The sequence below is a fragment of the Camarhynchus parvulus genome, chromosome 12, assembly GCF_901933205.1.
Source record: "Camarhynchus parvulus chromosome 12, STF_HiC, whole genome shotgun sequence".
NCBI classification, from domain to species: Eukaryota; Metazoa; Chordata; class Aves; order Passeriformes; family Thraupidae; genus Camarhynchus; species Camarhynchus parvulus.
This window is the reverse complement of record NC_044582.1, coordinates 4,080,929-4,098,616: the sequence shown is the minus strand read 5'-3', so window position 1 is coordinate 4,098,616 and position 17,688 is coordinate 4,080,929. Positions and strand designations below refer to the sequence as shown.

Below are 17,688 nucleotides of genomic sequence, written 5' to 3'. Positions count from 1 at the left end.
CCAAAACCTTCTCAATGACCAAGACAAGGTACCTGTAATAGGGTGTCTGAAGCCAGGCATAAAAAAGCAGCTTTTCTATCCTCATCTGTATTTATATAGGAAAATACCTGCTATGTGCTAACATGGAGGAATTAATCTTGAGGAGCAAAGTCAGGTACCAGGACAGGCTCTCCAGATGGTGCAAGTGGTGTTCTTGAGACTTCTGTTTCTTAACTAGAAGCTGCTTTATAGCCAGAATTTTAATTCCTCCTGGAAACCATGCTATAATCCCATGGACACAAGGACAGAGGGTGCTGAGACTAAAAGAGAAGTTGTTCTAGCAACAAAGCATCAGTAAAGATCATTGCCTATGAAAGAGCTTTATAAACCTGGTTTTGTGTCAGCCAGGAGAGAAAAGAGCCAGGCTGTTTGCTGATGAGCTTTTTGAGTTTGGTTTTTTTTCATGCCTTTTTGATAAGTCTGAGACACACCTCCAGAGCAGAGCCAAAAGACAGCCGAAAAAACATGCATATAGTTTGTGTTTCAGACCACTGTGTACATGACAGTCTAAACTAAAGATCCTACAAGAGACTGCTTTTGTTCTCCTTCATATCAAAATGTTACTCTGTAGAGCTGCCCTTTCTTTCTTTTAATATCACAGCTGCAGTTTCTGAAGAACTTCCTGGGGGATTTAATAAGGTTGTTGCAACCACCCAACCAGACAAAGCCGTGTCCTCACTTCAAACTGACAGTACAGAGGATTTTCTCTTTGGTGACATCTGTATAATGCATCCCGTGAGTGTGGATCTCTCATAACAGCAGAAAAAAATAGAGAGCTGTTACTCAGACAAAGCAAAGTTTCAGAAAAACAAGTCACTAGTTTTCAGCTGATAATTTCTTTATCGCAGCTGTTTCCATGAGACATTGCTATCAAAGGGCTGACCACCAAGCAAATCACTTTTGTATATAAGGAAACTGAGATCCCTGTACCATTCAGGTATCACTCCTCAAGATCTGCCACCCCTCAGAGAACATTTGATGACATCAGCTTTCCTAGCTCTCCAGATGACAGCAAATTCAGTTCCTTTCATTTTTATTGGGAAATGAGACATTTGAAAGTCTGAAATGTCTTTGATCCCAGCTATTGAATTGCTACAGCCCAATAAAAAGGCAGTGAAAATACGCAGTGAAATAGCCAAAATTAACCTCTGTTTAAACAGAGTGGTGCTGTCTGTCTGTAAAGCAGGTATCTGTGATATTGAAGACATGATAAAATCAGGGAGAACATATCCAAACTGTGTGCTGGCTAAAACAAAAAGCTTCACCAGGTTAAAACACATCATTAGAGGAAAGGGGTTGCTGCCCCTAAGCTTATTGAAAGAAGAGGACCTTAATATTTGCTGTTTTCTCCTATAAGCTGTGTTTTATTTTGGGACAAAGCAGGCAAACTGAGCTACACCAAATTCTCTTTTGAAATTTAAGTTGCTCTATGTTATTGCTGTTTGGGACTTCTGGTAAAAGTAGGATTAATGTTTAATTTACAGTGTTGAGGATTTTTGTGAAGATGAAAGAACTTTTGCTGTAGTGGGCTCTTAGCCTGTAATAGTACTGTTTTAGGGGTTTTTGAACTTCAAAAAGCAAGCATCAATAAATAAATAAAAACATCTGTTTGAGTGAAAAACATCCCTTGGCTCAAGGAGCTGCAGTGGGCCTGTCAGTGTATTCTCCATCAGCATCTCCAGAGGATGCTAATGGATCTCCACCTGCAATGAGCACCAAGAGAGGCTTCAGGAGCTGCTTTTTATTTTGGGGTCATCCTTGTGTAGAGTGAATGATACTTGGACTGAAGCTAGAAAGGCTTTTTAGGAGTTTATGGTGGTTGCAATGAGCAGAGGGTTGAAGTAAGGCCTTATTAACCATGATTCACATTGGGGTTTTAGGTATTTTGCCCTATTTAAACTTACTACTGGTTGCTGGTAAAATGATGAGCTTTGCCAAGAGCATATCCAGGCAACATCAGGTGGCGAACTCAAACAAGCTTTTCATCCAGTGAGATACTCCTCTGACTTCAAAAATGTGGTTTTTATCATCCCAGTTTAACTCTTCACATCAGGAGATGGCTCATAACTGAAACATGTAGAACTAACTAATTTCACACATCCTGTCTCATTCCCTCATCTTTCCTCCTTGCTTTCCATGCACAGCTTATTTTTTTAGAAACTCATTCTTGTAATAGTTGGAGTCGTAGTTTCTTAATGAAATTCCTTACTTCTGACAACACATTATAGAAAATAGCAACCCCTTCAGTAGACATCTGCTTGGAATTTTTATAACATTTAATATTTCTTAGAATAGAGCCATAAATCGCCTTCTACCAGCTTCAATGTGCTAGTCAGTGTAACTCCTGCCTGCTTTGGGCAGCCGTAGGCTTTTGGGTGAGAGTTACATGGAAAGATCCAAAGCAGGGCCAGGAATGGGAGCTACAGATAGGTGTGAGCAAGTATGGTTTTCAAAATAAAAAATGCAGAAGAGTGTGGAGAGATTTAGAAGTTTTCTGAAGGGTCTGGCCCCCAGTGACTGAGTGCAGAGAAGAGAACTAATAGTTACCTGTTGCAAAGAGAAGGAAGTTACCATCCAGGACAAACAGAAAAGCAAAGACAGGCAGAAGGCATGGGAAGGAAAATCAGAGCAAGCTGGTGACCGCAGAACGATGTTATTGAAGGTTTGCAACCTGGGAGCTCACAGTTACAGATACATTGCTCTGAGACTACCGCAGTGGGAGGTGATGCAGACTAAGGCGGCTGACAGCTAAACCTGAAAAGACTGGAAATAGCTGTTTTCCTCAGGGATTTGATTAGCCCAGAATAAGTGAACTGAATCAGGGGGCCAGGCCCTCCAGCAGGTGAAGTGCTGAAAGCCTGGAAGGGAAACCTGAGGCAGAATAGCTGTAGCATCACATCACATGGTGATGTACTGCAGATCTGCATCCTGCTAAGTTGAACTACTTTTTATTCCTTGGGGAAAGGGCTCATTAGCCCTTTTAATTATTTTCCTATCTCCTAGAACTCCAGATGCTATTATGTTACGTAAAATGACAAATGTATTTTTAACTTGTAAAGCATGTGAACTTTAAGCTCCTTCCAGTGATACGAATACAGCTCCATTTCGATGCATGACTCATCTTCACATGTAGGGAAAAAAGCTCAGCATTTCACATCCCTGGAACCACACTCTGTGCACCAGTGATGAGCGACAGTTGCTGTGGGAACCATCTCTTTTAGTATCCTGACTGTGCATCCGAAAGTGCCGAGAAACACTGACCGCGTCTTTGGTCGCGTTTAGTGACTGTATTAAGCGAGAGCATCCTTTCGGTAGCCAAGCGCCTGAAGGATCACTGCCCGCTATCGCGTCTCCTTGTAACAGCCTGTTTAACACAGGGTTCGGAGCGAACGTGGCGATTCTCCCTTCCCGGAGGAGCCATCGGGGGAAGGGCCGGCGGTGCCACCGCGCGGGCGCGCTGCGGTACCAGCCCGGAGCCGCCGCCGCTGCAGCCTCATTTCCCCCCTCTATCAGGGCCGTTTACCCCAATAAATTAATGTCGTGCCTTAAATCACCGCCCTGGATCACCTTAAAACCATCGCGGGGATTGTTCCCCACCAGGGTTGTTCAGAGGAGCCCGAGCAGTGGAACCTGAACACGAGGCAGCTCCCGCTCCCCGCTCGGGCCCGGCCCGGTCGGGGCCGCTTGTGAGGGCTCGGGCCGGTCCCGCCGCCGGCAGCCCGGCGCGGCTCGGGGCGGGAAGGCGGCGCGCACCTGCCCGGGGCGGCGGGGCGGACCCAGGCAGAGCCCGCCTTCCCCGAGACGCTCCGGGAAGCCTCGGCTGGGGCCGCGCCGCCACAGGCAGGTAATGGAGCTCCGGCGTGGAGCTGCCCCCGCCCGGCTCCCGGCGCCGCCACCCCCCCGCTCTCCCGGCTTCGCCTCAGGGCTTTCCCGCCCTCCGCCGCCGCCTCAGCGCGGGGGGCTGAGCGAGCGGCCCCTCTGCTCGTGGTAACGGCGCTGCTGGCACCGGCACCCGCCCCGGGGATCCCCCTCAGGTCCCCAGCGGGACCCTGTCGGCTTTGGGAGCCACGTTATGGCATCTCCACGGACTGCAGTTTCTGGGAGGTTTGGTGGTCCCTGCCCCTAGCATGGGGACCCAGGCAATTAAAGCGCAGTCCCAGGGTTCGGTGCCTGCCCAGGCAGTGCCGCCCTGGGGTTCAGTCCAGGTATTCGTGGTTCTGTTGCGCAATTTGGGAGTGTCGGGATGAGGCAGGGGACCATTGTGAGGGTTTCTGTATAAAACATTGAGGCAACAAGTGGTCGATGAGGGTTTATGTGCTCGAAGCTCTGTTCTGTTGTACAGACTTCAGCTGTGGTGTTACTCCCAGACTCAGCAGTTACTCAGTTACTTTTTGTTGCAGTAAAAGCAGTGATTTATACCTGCAGACTGGGATCTGTGTGTACTGGAAGTGGGGTGACAGGTCTGTAAAGCTCAAGTGTGCTTTCCTGAGGTGACCCGACACTTCTCTCTGGCACCTGGTCATCTTGTTAAGAGAAAAGCAGTCAGGTGGGACAATAGTTAGTTGATATCAATTACTAACACGTGTTTACATTTCTACTCAGGACTAAATGGCGAGCAAATGGACTGCCTGAAGCACTGGGTTTGATTGCTTAAGAGAAGGGGCTCTGCTGAAGATACCCGACAGATTCCTGTGGGGTATCTGTCATCCCAAACTCTTCCCTGATATGGAACAAAGTGAAAGTGAACAGGAATCCCAGGCAGAGAGTCACGTGGAGAGCAAGAGCAGTGTGGAGAGCAAGAGCAGCGTGAAATCCTTGCCTGGGGGAACAGCCCATGTCAAACTTGAGATAAAAAAACATGCAGTTACAGACGACTACAAACTCTCCAAACGTGTGCTAGGGTTAGGAATCAATGGCAAAGTACTGGAGTGTTTCAACAAGCAGACAGGCCAGAAATGTGCTTTGAAGGTATGTGTGTTTTGTCTTTTTTTCCTTATTTATGGTTTGGAGGCCAAAGTTCGTTCCCTGTAAAAGCTACTTGTTCTGTTGTGCTTACCTTTCTCAAAGAGTGGTGCGTGAAGAATCTGAATATGTGGAAACATTTGCTATCACAACACTGGAGTCCCAACTTGAGCCTTTTCCAGAATATTCTGTGTAGCTTCCAGAATAATGTTATCAGCTGTGAAATTCTCATGTTCATATTTTAAAGACAAGAAAGCGGGGGAGAGAACCATGTCTTGGTGTGTTCTGGGAGAAAAGTTGTTAGATTTTGAATGAACATATTATGCAATACTCACAAAGGAAACTGTTTTGGATCTTGTGCAGTGAATAGGTCTAAGCTGTGAAATACTTAAATGTTCATTGATCTTCAGTCTTTCCTCTGTATGAAGATTTTTCTTAAGGAGCATTTCTGGTTGTTAATTTATTTTCCTCCTTTATTTTTGTGATCAATTTACCAAAGGATATTTCCTGGGAAAGCACCGATTACACCAGTATGGCAAGTGAGTTTAGTAGATATTTATGGTGGTAAGTACCACTTAAATAAATAGAGCAATAACCATTCATTAGAGAGCATAAAGCTTACTTGCCTTTTGTTCTGCAGCTTTTAAACTTGAAAATTCCGTGGTGCTCTTAAACCACATTATTGGGAAAAAAGCAGCCTAAATGAGAACCAGAATGGTTCGGTACCAGAAGACTAAAAGCAGCTGAAGTAATTGTCATGAGAATTACTTATGGGTGTTACAGATTCCTTGCTGATGTTAATCTGGTGGGTCCAGGAGGCTCTCAGGTATCCTTCCTTTCCCACTCCATGTGTGCTGGGAGCAGAGTGGATCTGCCAGGGGTCAGCTGGAGGCTCTGCCAAGGCCTGGAGATGGTCTCTAGCAAACAGAACTGCTGTCCCCACCAAAGCCTTTGCATTGTGATAGAGAAGCCTGGGAATACCTGGCAGCTTGGGGTACTGGAAAAAAAAATAATAGAGGAACTAGAAAAGCTTATAATACAATAATTTGCTGATTAATTAATGTGTTTCCAACACTCTGATGTAGTTTATCACACTCTTTTATTAGCTTCACATAGCTGACTGACAGAAGTTTATCATAGGGAAACTGGAGGTTTTGACAACAGGCTGCAGGTACTGGGGTTCTGCACCTGCCATGGGGAGTGTCACATCTTTGTATCTCTGAGATGATCCATTAATCAGGTCCTTCTGCAGTGCTAGCAACATTAATTTCTAAAGTTAGCATACTGTGATGAAGGATCATAGTTAATGCTGAAGCTGATCTGCTGTTTCTGAAGAGTTCAGTGGCTTTGTTGCTGGTTAGAAATCATTCACACTTCAAAGAGTTTGCAGTCATAAGGGCTGGAAGCATTTTAAAACAGAGGTTGCCTTTCCAGAGGGCAATCCAGCAGCAACAAGTATGTTCCAGAGCAAATTTTGTAGCTCTGGAATGAAGTAGAAAACGTATTCCAATGTATATTAGCATCTGGAAATGATTTTTTAATTTTAGCCCTCAGAGTTGGGGAGAGGGAGAAGAGAATGGAAGTTGCTGTGCCCTGATAGAATGTCTTTTGCTTGATGGGTTGGAGGAGCCTATTGGTGGAGTCTCTAATACCTGTTTGTGTTTAGTACTGATTGAGTGGGCTGCTTTTTTCAGAACTTTTAATATACATTAAGGACCAAAGTTCCACTTCCCCAGTCATTACAGGTCAGCAATAGCTGATGTATCCCTGACCTTACCCTCTAAATGTGTTTGTCATCCTGTTCCCCATCCAGCTGTGCAATGTGTGCACTTTTCTTCTGAACAGGACAGAAGTATGGCAGCAATATTAAGATGTTTATAAGTTCTCTAGGGAGTTTGAATGGCAGATAATAGTTTGCTGCTTGCATGTGTGCATTTCTCATCATTATGGGTTTAAGTGCTGAATAAAAAGTTAAACATGCAATTAAGTAAAACTGCCAGCAGCCCAGAGAGAATCCACTGCTCTCTGCAAAGATGGTCTAGTGAGGAAATTACCCAACAAGGAGGGATAAAAACTCTGCTTGCTTAATTTGCAAGAATAGAAACATCTTTTCCCAACCCTGAAGATATTTGCAAGGATGAAAATATTCATGGGAAGTTTTTCCTTTGTTTCTTGTGAAACCTGAACTGGGCCACACAAGTCCCAAACCTGCTCCAGATGACAGTTCAGAGCAAATCATCCAGTCAAAGCAGTTATATAAAAGAGACAAGAAGCTTAGGAAAAAAATATTCAGAAACAGCTTCACAGCAGAATTCTCCGTGTAGGGACAACAGGGCCTTGCCACTGCTCGTTCTTCTCAGGTGTGATGGCAGGGTTATCATTCACTTACAGGAATAGAAAGTGGAGACTGATGAAGCTGTTACAGAGCAAATCCAACTGATATGACAGGTAAAGAGAAATGGAAAGACTGAGTTGCAAGTTGAACATGAAAAAAAGGGATGCCGGATGGATTTTTTTTCTGGAGCTTGCTTGCACATATCCATTGAGATTTATGTATATTTGTGGACAAATACTTCAGGCATGAGAGTGCTTGCTGTAACCTGCTCCTGGGAAAGGAAGAACATCGCTCCTGCTGCTGAAGATAAAGTGTAATAGGCTGTTCCCCTTCACATCAAACTTGCCCATTAAAGCAGCTCCTGACTGGGCAGATCACACTGCTTTCTGCCTGCAGGTTTTCTTTTACATGGGAACAGAGCCAGCACAGCCAGGGTCTGGATACAAATTACTCAATGGAAGGAATTTTAGCAGGGGTACTCAAGAGGAAAGGGCTTGAACAGGCAAAAATATTCATTCCCAGAGCCATACATCAGTCAAACACTCCATGCTGTAATTGGGAGGTCCCTGTTGTTGTTGTTGTTAGTCCATATCCATAATTGGAACAGGTTAGAATTTCATTAATCATTTTGGAGTGGGAACATGCAAGTCATCCTTTTGGAGATACTGCAGGGTTTTGGTTATTTTCCTAAAATACTGTATGGCTTAGTTTACTCTGCTTGGCATTGGGATTCGCTGCCCAGTTTACAATGTGCTGTCAGCTTTGTTTCTGTTAAATTGAAATGCCACAGGCATTGCTGTCCTGCTCCAGAAAATCTCATCTGGTTTCTCACTTAGACACATAATGACGTTTTGGCTGAACAGCACTGTTTCCAAATAATGAGAACACGAGGATTTAGAAAAGTAGAAGCATAAACAAAACTGCTGTGCAGGACTGTGGCCTTCTAGAAGGTAGCTATGTTTTAGTCTCTGTCTCCCTTACAAATAGAAAAGCTTCTCAGATCTCTTTCCATAGTTGATCCAGAAATAGCTGTCAAGTGAAGTCTAGTCACTCTTCTATTTTTATGTCCTCTCTGCCAGCCTGCCCCCTTCTGTTCACTTTACCTTTTGGGGCTTTAGGGCAAGTTTAACCTCCACTTCTTTAACACTGACATCTGCCCCAGTGTTCTCTGCTGGTGTTTGCACTCCTCACTGTTTTTAGGGAGAGGAGGAAACCAAAACAGCTGCTTACCTATGAGGATAAATGTGAAGTCCTGGGATTTGCCTTCCATGAAAAAAACCCCAACCTACAGCTCCTTGTTCTTTCTTTCCTTCTCCCTCATTTCTTTTTTGGCACAAATTCCTGCTAAGTGGTGTCAAAAAATACTTCAGTGTATTTGATGATCTCCTTTATTTTTGTGGAAGATGGTAGGAAGGGCTCAGAGCTGGAATTAAGAAATAATAAGAATAGAGAAAACAGAGAGGTAGAGAGCCTCCTGCAGGGTATTGGAGCTTCTCTGCATCTGCAGTTTCAGGATTTTGGTGGATGTTTCAGGATGTGAAGACAGGGTTAGACATCATTGCCATATTATTTATCTTCAGTAAACAGGTGGTGCTTCTCTCCAGAAGAAAAGGAAAGCCAATTTGGGCCTAGCCACAAAACAAAGACCCTTGGAACTTCAGGAAAGCTGAGTACTTTGGTTATGGGTGCATTGGCACTTTGGCATGGGTAACTCCTGAGCAGCAGTGGTAAAATGCTTCTCCCCTAAGCACTGGGCACATGCCCTGTGTACTGCAGATCCTCCAGCCACCCAACACTTCCAGGCTCAGGTGGAGGGTGTATGAATGGACCTGCTACTTCATGGAATTGGTTAGGTTGGGAAAAAGCCTTAAAGATCAAGTCCAACCATTAACCCAGCACTTCCAAGCCCATCACTGAACCATGTCCCCAGGTACCACATCTACACACAGACCTTATCCTCTGGAATAAATAGTGAGTTAAGCCATCCCCTGCCTCATGGAAAATGTACTGTGAGTGCTGCTGAATGCCAGCAGAAAAGTGACTGTAACTTGCTGATTTGAAGACAAATAGGCATAGCCCAAATGTTAAATAAAGCAAAAAGCAAACACAAAATTGAACACCCTCCTTGCCTTTTAGGTTTGAGGAATATTTAGTGAACGATAGAAATTATAATTGTAGAGTAGGAGTTTCTGCTGCTATGCATAAGAGTGTTAGCATAACTTTCTTCTCAGAAGGAAAGAAAACAGGTAATGGAGAAAAAAAATTTGCAAAATAACTCCTTCCCAAAATTATTCTTGGGACCCACACATAAAACTATCTAGAGAATGTTGTTCTGCTTTCCATAGGTGAGTTGCTGTGGACAGAGACAGGCATTCTACCTCAGTTTCATTTAGTCTTGAGCTATGTTTCTGTCTCCCACTCAATTTTAATGTTTCTGATTACATTAAATAGTTCTGCAAAAGCTATTATTGGGAAAGTCTGTTTCCAGTTAGTTTACCCTGGAGTTAGGTCATGATTGCTCACAAACAGGAGACTGTACAGTCCAAAGTATTTGTTTTGCAAATTATCTAAATAGCTGGTGCTTGTAAAATACCCTGCTTGCTGCCTGAAGTAAGATGATGACCAAAGAAAATGATGCAGCAGTGGAGAAAGCGCTGCACACAGTGAAAGTGAAGGTTATTTTAGGCTGATGACTGCTTGTAGAATAGGAAATGTTACCAATCTTCTGAGATGCTTCAGATTGCATTTTTAGAAGAGAATTATGCCAGATTAAGAATGAAACATTTCAACATTTTTGGCATAAGGAAGAATAATGGTGTGCTAAGCTTAGAACTGTGATGACAGCTTGGAGAACCAAGTGTAATAGGCTTTATCCAGGGTGAAGCAGATCTTCTGGAATGATTGTGTGTTTCTGGAGGAAATCAGCACTTTCTAGTGAAGTATTTTGTAGTTCCCTCTTACCTATCATGTTTCCTGCAGAGGGTTTATGCTGGTTTGTCTCATGCTACAGTAAATTCAGTGTCAGTAACACACCTTGGTCTGAGTAACAAAGTCTCGGAGCTGTGCTGTAGATCAAAGCTGGATACAGCATACAATGAATAGGACTTCTGAAGAGTTCTGGTGAAATGGCAGCCCTGTCTACAGAGAAGTGCCTAAAATATGGATAGCATCAGACTGGTCCTTGAATTTTATCCTTCAGTGCCAATCTTGGTGACTATTATGTAAATATGCATAAAATACCTAAAATAACTTCCAGTCGATTAAAAAGTGGGTCGTTTCTACTGCTACAAGAATTGTTTTTAAACCAATGAGTCATTCAAGACCAGAGTCTTTGAGCACTTTGTTCTTATTGGGGCCAGACTGGCACCTTTCAAAGTGTCAGTTGGACTAGTTAATTTTTAAAAAACAAGGAATTATCCATTTACTTTGAAGAGCTGACATTCTTGACTGGTCTGCTCTTTATTTGAAATATAGCAAATAATTTAAAAAATAAAAAGATGGGCTCAGTCTGGAATAATGGAACCATATGTAATAGATTTATTTTATTCAATGGCAATTAATTAAGCCTAAGAAGCAGAAACAGAAAGTTTTGCTTTTTCAAGATGACTTAATGGTTTATAGCATTTGGCTATGTTGATGCTACTTTGCACCTCTCTGTTCTCCCCCAGTCTCTCAGCAAGCTGGCACACGTTATAGCCTGACTTGCACGGCAACAAAGCTGGGGAAGATCAAGGCGCGTTCCCCGCCTTGCCAGGTTCAAAGAGCTGATAAAGCTCCAGATAAGTGTCTTACTCAGCTGCGGGGAAGGTGCTGAAAGCAGAGCACGTCTGTGCCTCGGTCAGGCACCGCTGATCGCCTGACACCCTCCTCGGACTAGAAGGCTCTTCTCTATCTCCCCCTCCTCGCTTTAGAGTATAAATCCTCCTGTGCCATTTAACCAAAGGAAACCTCGCTGATTTGTGCTAGTGGGAGTCTCGTTACAGGTAACTGGATTTTGCAAATCAGCTTAAGTGCAGAGGAGCAAGATGCAAGAATTTTAAACTTAATTTACAACACAAGTGTACTTCAGGTGTATTTACTTATGGTCATGTAGAAAGATTCCCAGACTGGAAAAAACCTGATAACATTTGGGAAGTATCAGGTCCACACCTGAATGTCAAGGCTCGCACACATCCCTTTTTCCTTAGTGTATTTTCCTCTGTCTGGTAGCACCCTGTGTTAAGAGTGGCCTGGCCTGAGAATGAATGGCTTCTTGTTGTCTTTTGTGCCAGTTCAGTTTCAGCAGAAAGCAGAGATTATGTTCGTGCTGTGATAAATTCATGGGAAACACAGAGAAAGAAGGTGTCACTGTTATTGGGAGCAAGAGGCAATGTGAATTTGAGGAAGTTAGTGGATTAATGTCTTGCCTATGAAGACTGTTCTGTTTTAATCACTTCACTGTATACAGTGATTTATTTTTTCTTTTAAAAAATGATACAATCTTTGATTTATTTACACCATCATGCAGCATTTTGCATCCCTAAATATTTTTGCAGTTGGTCTTTGCTTGACCCTGAAGAAGTTCCCATTTCTCATATGACCTGAATCTGTTTCCCTGTTTCAGTTTCCCATGATAAATGTGTCCTTAGAACAGCAGACTTTAGGATGGTGTGTAATATTCTATTAGCAACAGTACAGTTGTCTGCAGAGCTTTATGTCTTTTATGTCTTTTGGCCCTGCAGAGTTGTGTGCAGTCCATGTGGCTCTTGCACTCTCTGAAGACACTGATGGGAAGGGAAGGGGCAGGGCTGTGGCCAGTGCTGGAGCTGGACAGTAGATGCCCTGCTTAACTAATGGGAAACCGTGAGAACTTCTTTCCATCAGCAGCAGTGAAAGCTGGTGGTGTGGTCTGTCTGGATTAGGGTGTATAAACTGCAGGGATTGTGGTATTTTACACAGACTTCCTAAGTACTTAAGATGATTCAAAGCTCCGTAAATGAGATTAAGCTGTAACGCTGCAGCATTTTAATACCTCGGCAGTGAAGGGGAGAGGGTTCTTGCTCAGCATGTAAATCATGAGTGGCCTCCCAGTTCCCGAATCTTTGTGATACCTGGCACTTTGCACTGGAGCTTTCATGGCCTGTATTGAGAAAAAACCTAAATATTAGATTTGTATAAAAGTTAACTTTTCCTCCAGAGAAGTTTGCTTGCTGAATTTGTTTTAAAAACCCCCAGTACCCAAACAAATCACTCTGAGTGTGCCATCTTTATGAGTAATTTCAGATGATCTGGATAAGGAGCCAGTCTTATTAAAGTTGCACTGTGCACAGATCTTAAGTCTTGCCAGTTCAAACTCTGGCTCTTGTCCATGGGCTTTTTCCCAGGATTTTTTTTTTTCTTGAATACTCTCTTAAGGATGCTGGCATTCCAAGTAACAGGCCCTAAAGCAGCTCCTGGGATCTGAGTCAACAAAGGCTGAGGACAGATTTATTGAGACTGTTGTAAGGGGAGAAATCAGAAAAAAAAATTGATTGTTTATGGGGTTTTTGGATGGCATTTCTGAGATATATAAATGGTTTGGGAATGGCAGGGCGTGGAGCACTCATGATCACTGGCCAGGCCTGGGTTGTGCTGAGGTTTTGGCTGGGTGTTTTGCCCAGGTGTGAGTCAGCCTGAGCCTTGTGAAAGCCCTTCAGTGCTGCTTTGTGCCAGCCTTGCCTTCTGTTGTACTGTGGGGTGGGGCTGGGTGGAGTTTTGTTTTCAAAGGAGAGCAGTTTAAAACTGGATAGGGAGCAGCTGCCTCACACACCTGTGTTCTGTGTTGGACTCCTTAGCCCAGAATCTGCCATATATTTCAGGGATTAAATGTCCTTAAAATCCCTTTCCAGTGCCACAAGGCCTGACATTTGCCAGTGTCTTCTTGCCTGTTGTTCTAACTCTGAGAAATACTCCCTTTTACTTGCTAAATTTTTAACCAAAATTATATTTATTTTTCGTGTAAAGGATTAATTTCTCTCAGGGCCTTATTGCATTTTCCCACATGTTGCTTTTAGTCAATGTGGCTTTGTCAGAGGCAGTCTGGTTTCCACAGCAACGAGTTGTTAGCACCAAAGATGTCAGAGATCCAAGGTAGGGAGGGGAGGGCGCTGCATTTTCTGGCTCAGCTGCTGTGCCACGGTACCGGCCTTGCTGCAGCCACGCTACAGCACAACGTCCCCATTGTCTTGGTGAAGAGTAAAAGCCTTTCATTTTGTTCTGCTCTTCCCTTTCCAATCAATTTACAGTCAAAATTTGACATTTGGGATGTAGATGGGGCTTGGTGGTTCCTTGATGCTTTGAAGCTTCCTGTTCTTTCAAGCCTCTGTTGTAAGGGCGCTGCTGTGTCCTCTGCTTTTTAAGGAGTTTTTCTGTGGACAAAATAGGGCTTTTGCATACATACAAACCCTGGAGCAGTAAGTTTGCGATAAAGGGGAGCAGCGCACTATTCTTTCTGACCCATGTTCAATGTCTGTGTGTGAATGATAACACGAAAAGTTGTCAATCCTTTCACCTTGCCCAGTAATGTGAAACCTGCTCTGTAAGAGCGACGGGGGCAGCACGGTCGGGATGCACGGAGACGAGAGATCTCTGCAGCCAGGTCGTGCACTTGTGGTTTATTGCAAAGGGCCTGCGGGCAGGGCCCTGCTGGGAGCTGCCAGCCTCAGCTCGGAGCAGGCCCGAGAGGAGAGAGGGGTAGAGAGGATGAGAGGGTAAGAGCTGAAAGCATAAGAGAGTAAAAGGGGTAAGAGCTGAGAGAGTAAGTAAGTAAGAGCTAAGAGTATAGAAAAGTAAGTAGGTAAGAGCTAAGAGAGCAAAGTTCCCGTTACAATACCATAAATCATCTTCTGTGTTGAATATTCTGATTCTCACTAGCCAGTCTAGTGCAAGATACAAATCCTATAGCATTTACATACAGCCTGTAAGAATCACTGCATTACCATACTGTGCTACATTTTAAACCCTAAAAACTCCTCTTTGGACCCCTTCTGCCAAGCTAGCAGGGTCTGCTCTGACCCTTGGACCTGCCTGCTTGCAGAGGGTCTTGTTTCATCAAAAGGGGATTACCTTCAGCCAGCCACCCCATTGTTTTCCCATTGTTCAGCAACTAAGGGATCTCAAAGCTTGCTTTCATTTCAATCTTGCTTATAGTTTCCATATTCTCAAAATCTTTTGCCAGGCAATCATATTTATAAGGCTTTCCTGTTTCATCCCCCCCAACACTGCTCCAATTAAACCTGCTTGGTTGGGTTTTCCAAGGCACCCATTTCCTTAGGGTGGGAACTGAGCCTCACTGCTATTGACCTTGGAATATTGCATTATTTAAAAGGAATTTCTAAAACACAGTTAACCTGTGAAATTCATTGCCCCAGGAGCTAAGAGGTTGTGATGCTGTGGAGATCTTGAAAGAAAACAGAGCTTCTCTGAGCATTTCAAATGTGAAGAAACCCCCTGTAGTTTTAATATACTGTACAAATTTAGCTCTGATCTTCCTGTTCCTGTTGTTACAACTGATAAACACAAAACTGTCAGGATAAATAATGAAAGTTTGAGCTTCAGAAGGCATATTATTGTTTCTCTTGTGTTAAATGTACTGCTGCTTCAGGGGTACAATATCCTCCTGTCTAAGGAGAGGGAAATGGAGCTGTGGCCTCAGCTCTGCTGGTGGCTGTGCCTCTGGGTAATGTCCATCCCTTGCACAATAGTTTAATGTTAAGGGTTTGTCTTCCTGGGCAATTTGTACTTGTCCAAGCTTGGGTGTAAACATAAGGTGAAATAGCTTTTTTGCAACAGCTATTCATATTTAGATCTTTTTTCCCCCGCCTTCTTCTGAAGGGCAGGGAGGAAGGTGCTTTATGAGACTTGGCCTGTGGAAATACAAACAGTGTAATGTTATTGGAAGTTCCTTTCAGGCACATTCTGCTTCTTATTTGCACATTTTATATGAATTAGGGTAAAACCTAACTGCTAAAGACAGTTAAAACCAGAAGCTGAAACTTCAGGCATGGGTAGTTAATACTTTAAACTGGCTTAAATATATGATGAAATCATGCACCCCATTGCAGATTTTAATTCAATTTTTGCATATCTGCTATTGGCTTTTAAAGGCTAAGCTTTGTATCTGGAACTTGGAATAGAATTGCAAACTACTTTGGGAGCTGGTTGTATTCTTACTCTTCATTTCAGTTTCTTAACAAGTATCTGGCTTTGCATCAGAGTTCATGGGATGTAAGTCATGCTTACAAAGGGCAAAATATCTGCACAGCTGTCTTGTGTACTGGAATTAGGTGGTTTTCCAGGTTTGTCATGTTTAGCTGGGAGGGTTTAAAGTTGATTTTTATTTTAATGTTTGAAAACCTACAAAGTAGCATCTCTGAAGAGTGCAGGGAAGCAAACTGCCAAAGTGAGAGTGGCACATGGGGAAAGGTCAATTAATTTAGAAACAGTCCCAGTTCTGGTGGATTGGTATCAGGTAGGATTTCTCTCCAGTCTCTTAGGCCTGTAATAACTTTTTCCTGGTGCTGAGATGCTGTTGTTAAAGGCCTTGTGAAGGTGAAGGGAGTGTGAGGGTGACTTTCCTTTCCAGCTGGATTTCAGAATCCCTGCTTGCCAGGGTGTCTCTGCTGTGACTGTTGTGACTGCCTTGGCTTGGGCAGGCAAGTGTCTAACTCTGTGTCTGTTACTGGTGAAAAATGGGACAAGACACTCAAGATCTGCCAGAACTGACCTCTTGCTGCACTCAGAGGAGGAGAAAACAGCAGTATACATTATTGATAAAACACTTCATACAAGAGCAATTAGTTCTGAGTCTTTCCCACCTCTCTGCTGTCTGAATCAGTTGTGGAGGTGTGAGGGAGGGTGAATGCTGTGTTGTGTGCACAAAAGCCAAGTTTCCCAGGGAAAATATGGAAAAAGTTCTCCCAAGCGTTGGTTCAATGAAACGTCCAACACAGCAGTAGTGATTTATTGTTAAATGTTTCTTGCTGTTTGTGGCAGTCTTCATTTTTGGCAACGTGAGGTAATTTCTGTGTAGGACTGCTTGGGTCTAAAACCAAACCAGGATTTTTCCTCTGTCCTGCCAGAAGGGAGCAGCTTTCACAGGAGGGCAGTTCTGGAGGAGGAGAATGGCTCAAGCTTGGAGCCTGGGCAGTCAGTGTGAGAAAGGGCTGCGGGACAGAAATCTCTGAGGGTAGTGTGGGAAAACATCCATGCTCCTGCTCAGTGTGGGGCTTCTCCCATGTCTTCTGGGCCATCTATCCCAAGCATCAAAGCTCATGAGGAGATTTGTGTTCTCTGGTTTTGTTTATGTAAACCCTAAATTTGACCACCTGAGGCCACTCAGGGAGCTGTGACTGTATTGAGTGCTCAAAAACTGCTTTCTGACTCAGTCATGCAAGTTCCAGATATTTATTTCTGCTTCTTGAGGATGCTGTGACTAGGCAGACCAAAAAGAAAATTTCTGTCTTTTAAACTTGATCTTCCATCTGCATTTGAGCAAGTTAAAATAGGGATGGCTCGGTAAGGGGAGCAGTTGTTATCACCACTGGTCACCAACTTCTCATGTGCACAACACACCACCTTCATCACCAAGGAGCATTGCTCTGTTTTATATTAAAAATTAATAATATTAATGTGTCCCATCATCCCTTGGTTTCCTGCTGTGTAGAGGATTACCCGGAGGCTGCTGCTTGTCATTCCCCCTTTATGTGCACAAGAGCATTAAATGCTCTTTGCCTGAGATTAACACTGTTAATATATTATTAGTATAAATGTTCTGGTTTGTGTTGCTTCTAATTACCAAGGGCTCCTCACCTTCTCTGACGACCAATATCCTTTAAAGCTCCCAAGTCTGCCAGGTTTGGGTGTTTTTGCAAAAGAGCTCACCAGGATAGAACTCCCTCAGTTTCAACTTTTTAACTTGAAACCATTCATAGGAGGAACTTTTCTAATGCAGTGACCCTACTGAGAAATTAGGCTGCATTGAGGTGTCTGTTCAAGCCTTCAAATGATACTTAAACTTTAATTAAAAATTTAGTAAGACAATTTACGCTTTCATACCACATTTAATCTAAATCTGCAAGTTACTCATTGAAATACCTTCTACCTGTGGACTGTAGCAATCTTTAGATTCCTGTGCACATATTGTTATATGATAATACAGAATTCTTGACTGGTGCTTTGTATCTGCAGAGAGCAGTTGTGTCCCTGCTTCAAAACCTGTGGGGGTTTTCTAATTTTCTGTTTACTTTTAGAAAATGGGTTCATTACATTTAGAAAGCACCTTCCTCATCACACAAATAGAGCCCTGTGCACGTTGGGAGCTGTCAGGGTGTGTT

General features: G+C 43.5%; 1 protein-coding gene across 4 annotated transcripts in view; it reads left to right on the top strand.

The window, feature by feature from the left end:
* Positions 1–17,688, top strand: part of MAPKAPK3 (MAPK activated protein kinase 3) — an 81,833-nt gene that overhangs the window by 30,356 nt on the left and 33,789 nt on the right. For 2 of the 4 annotated variants that reach the window (XM_030956897.1, XM_030956894.1), the window contains exon 2: positions 4,642–5,007. In XM_030956897.1, coding sequence (XP_030812757.1) covers positions 4,765–5,007 — 243 coding nt within the window. In that variant the 5' untranslated portion in view covers positions 4,642–4,764. Of the gene's footprint in view, positions 1–3,830; positions 3,884–3,940; positions 4,245–4,641; positions 5,008–17,688 lie in introns of those variants that run through there. The other 2 variants (XM_030956895.1, XM_030956896.1) reach the window with 2 other exon arrangements.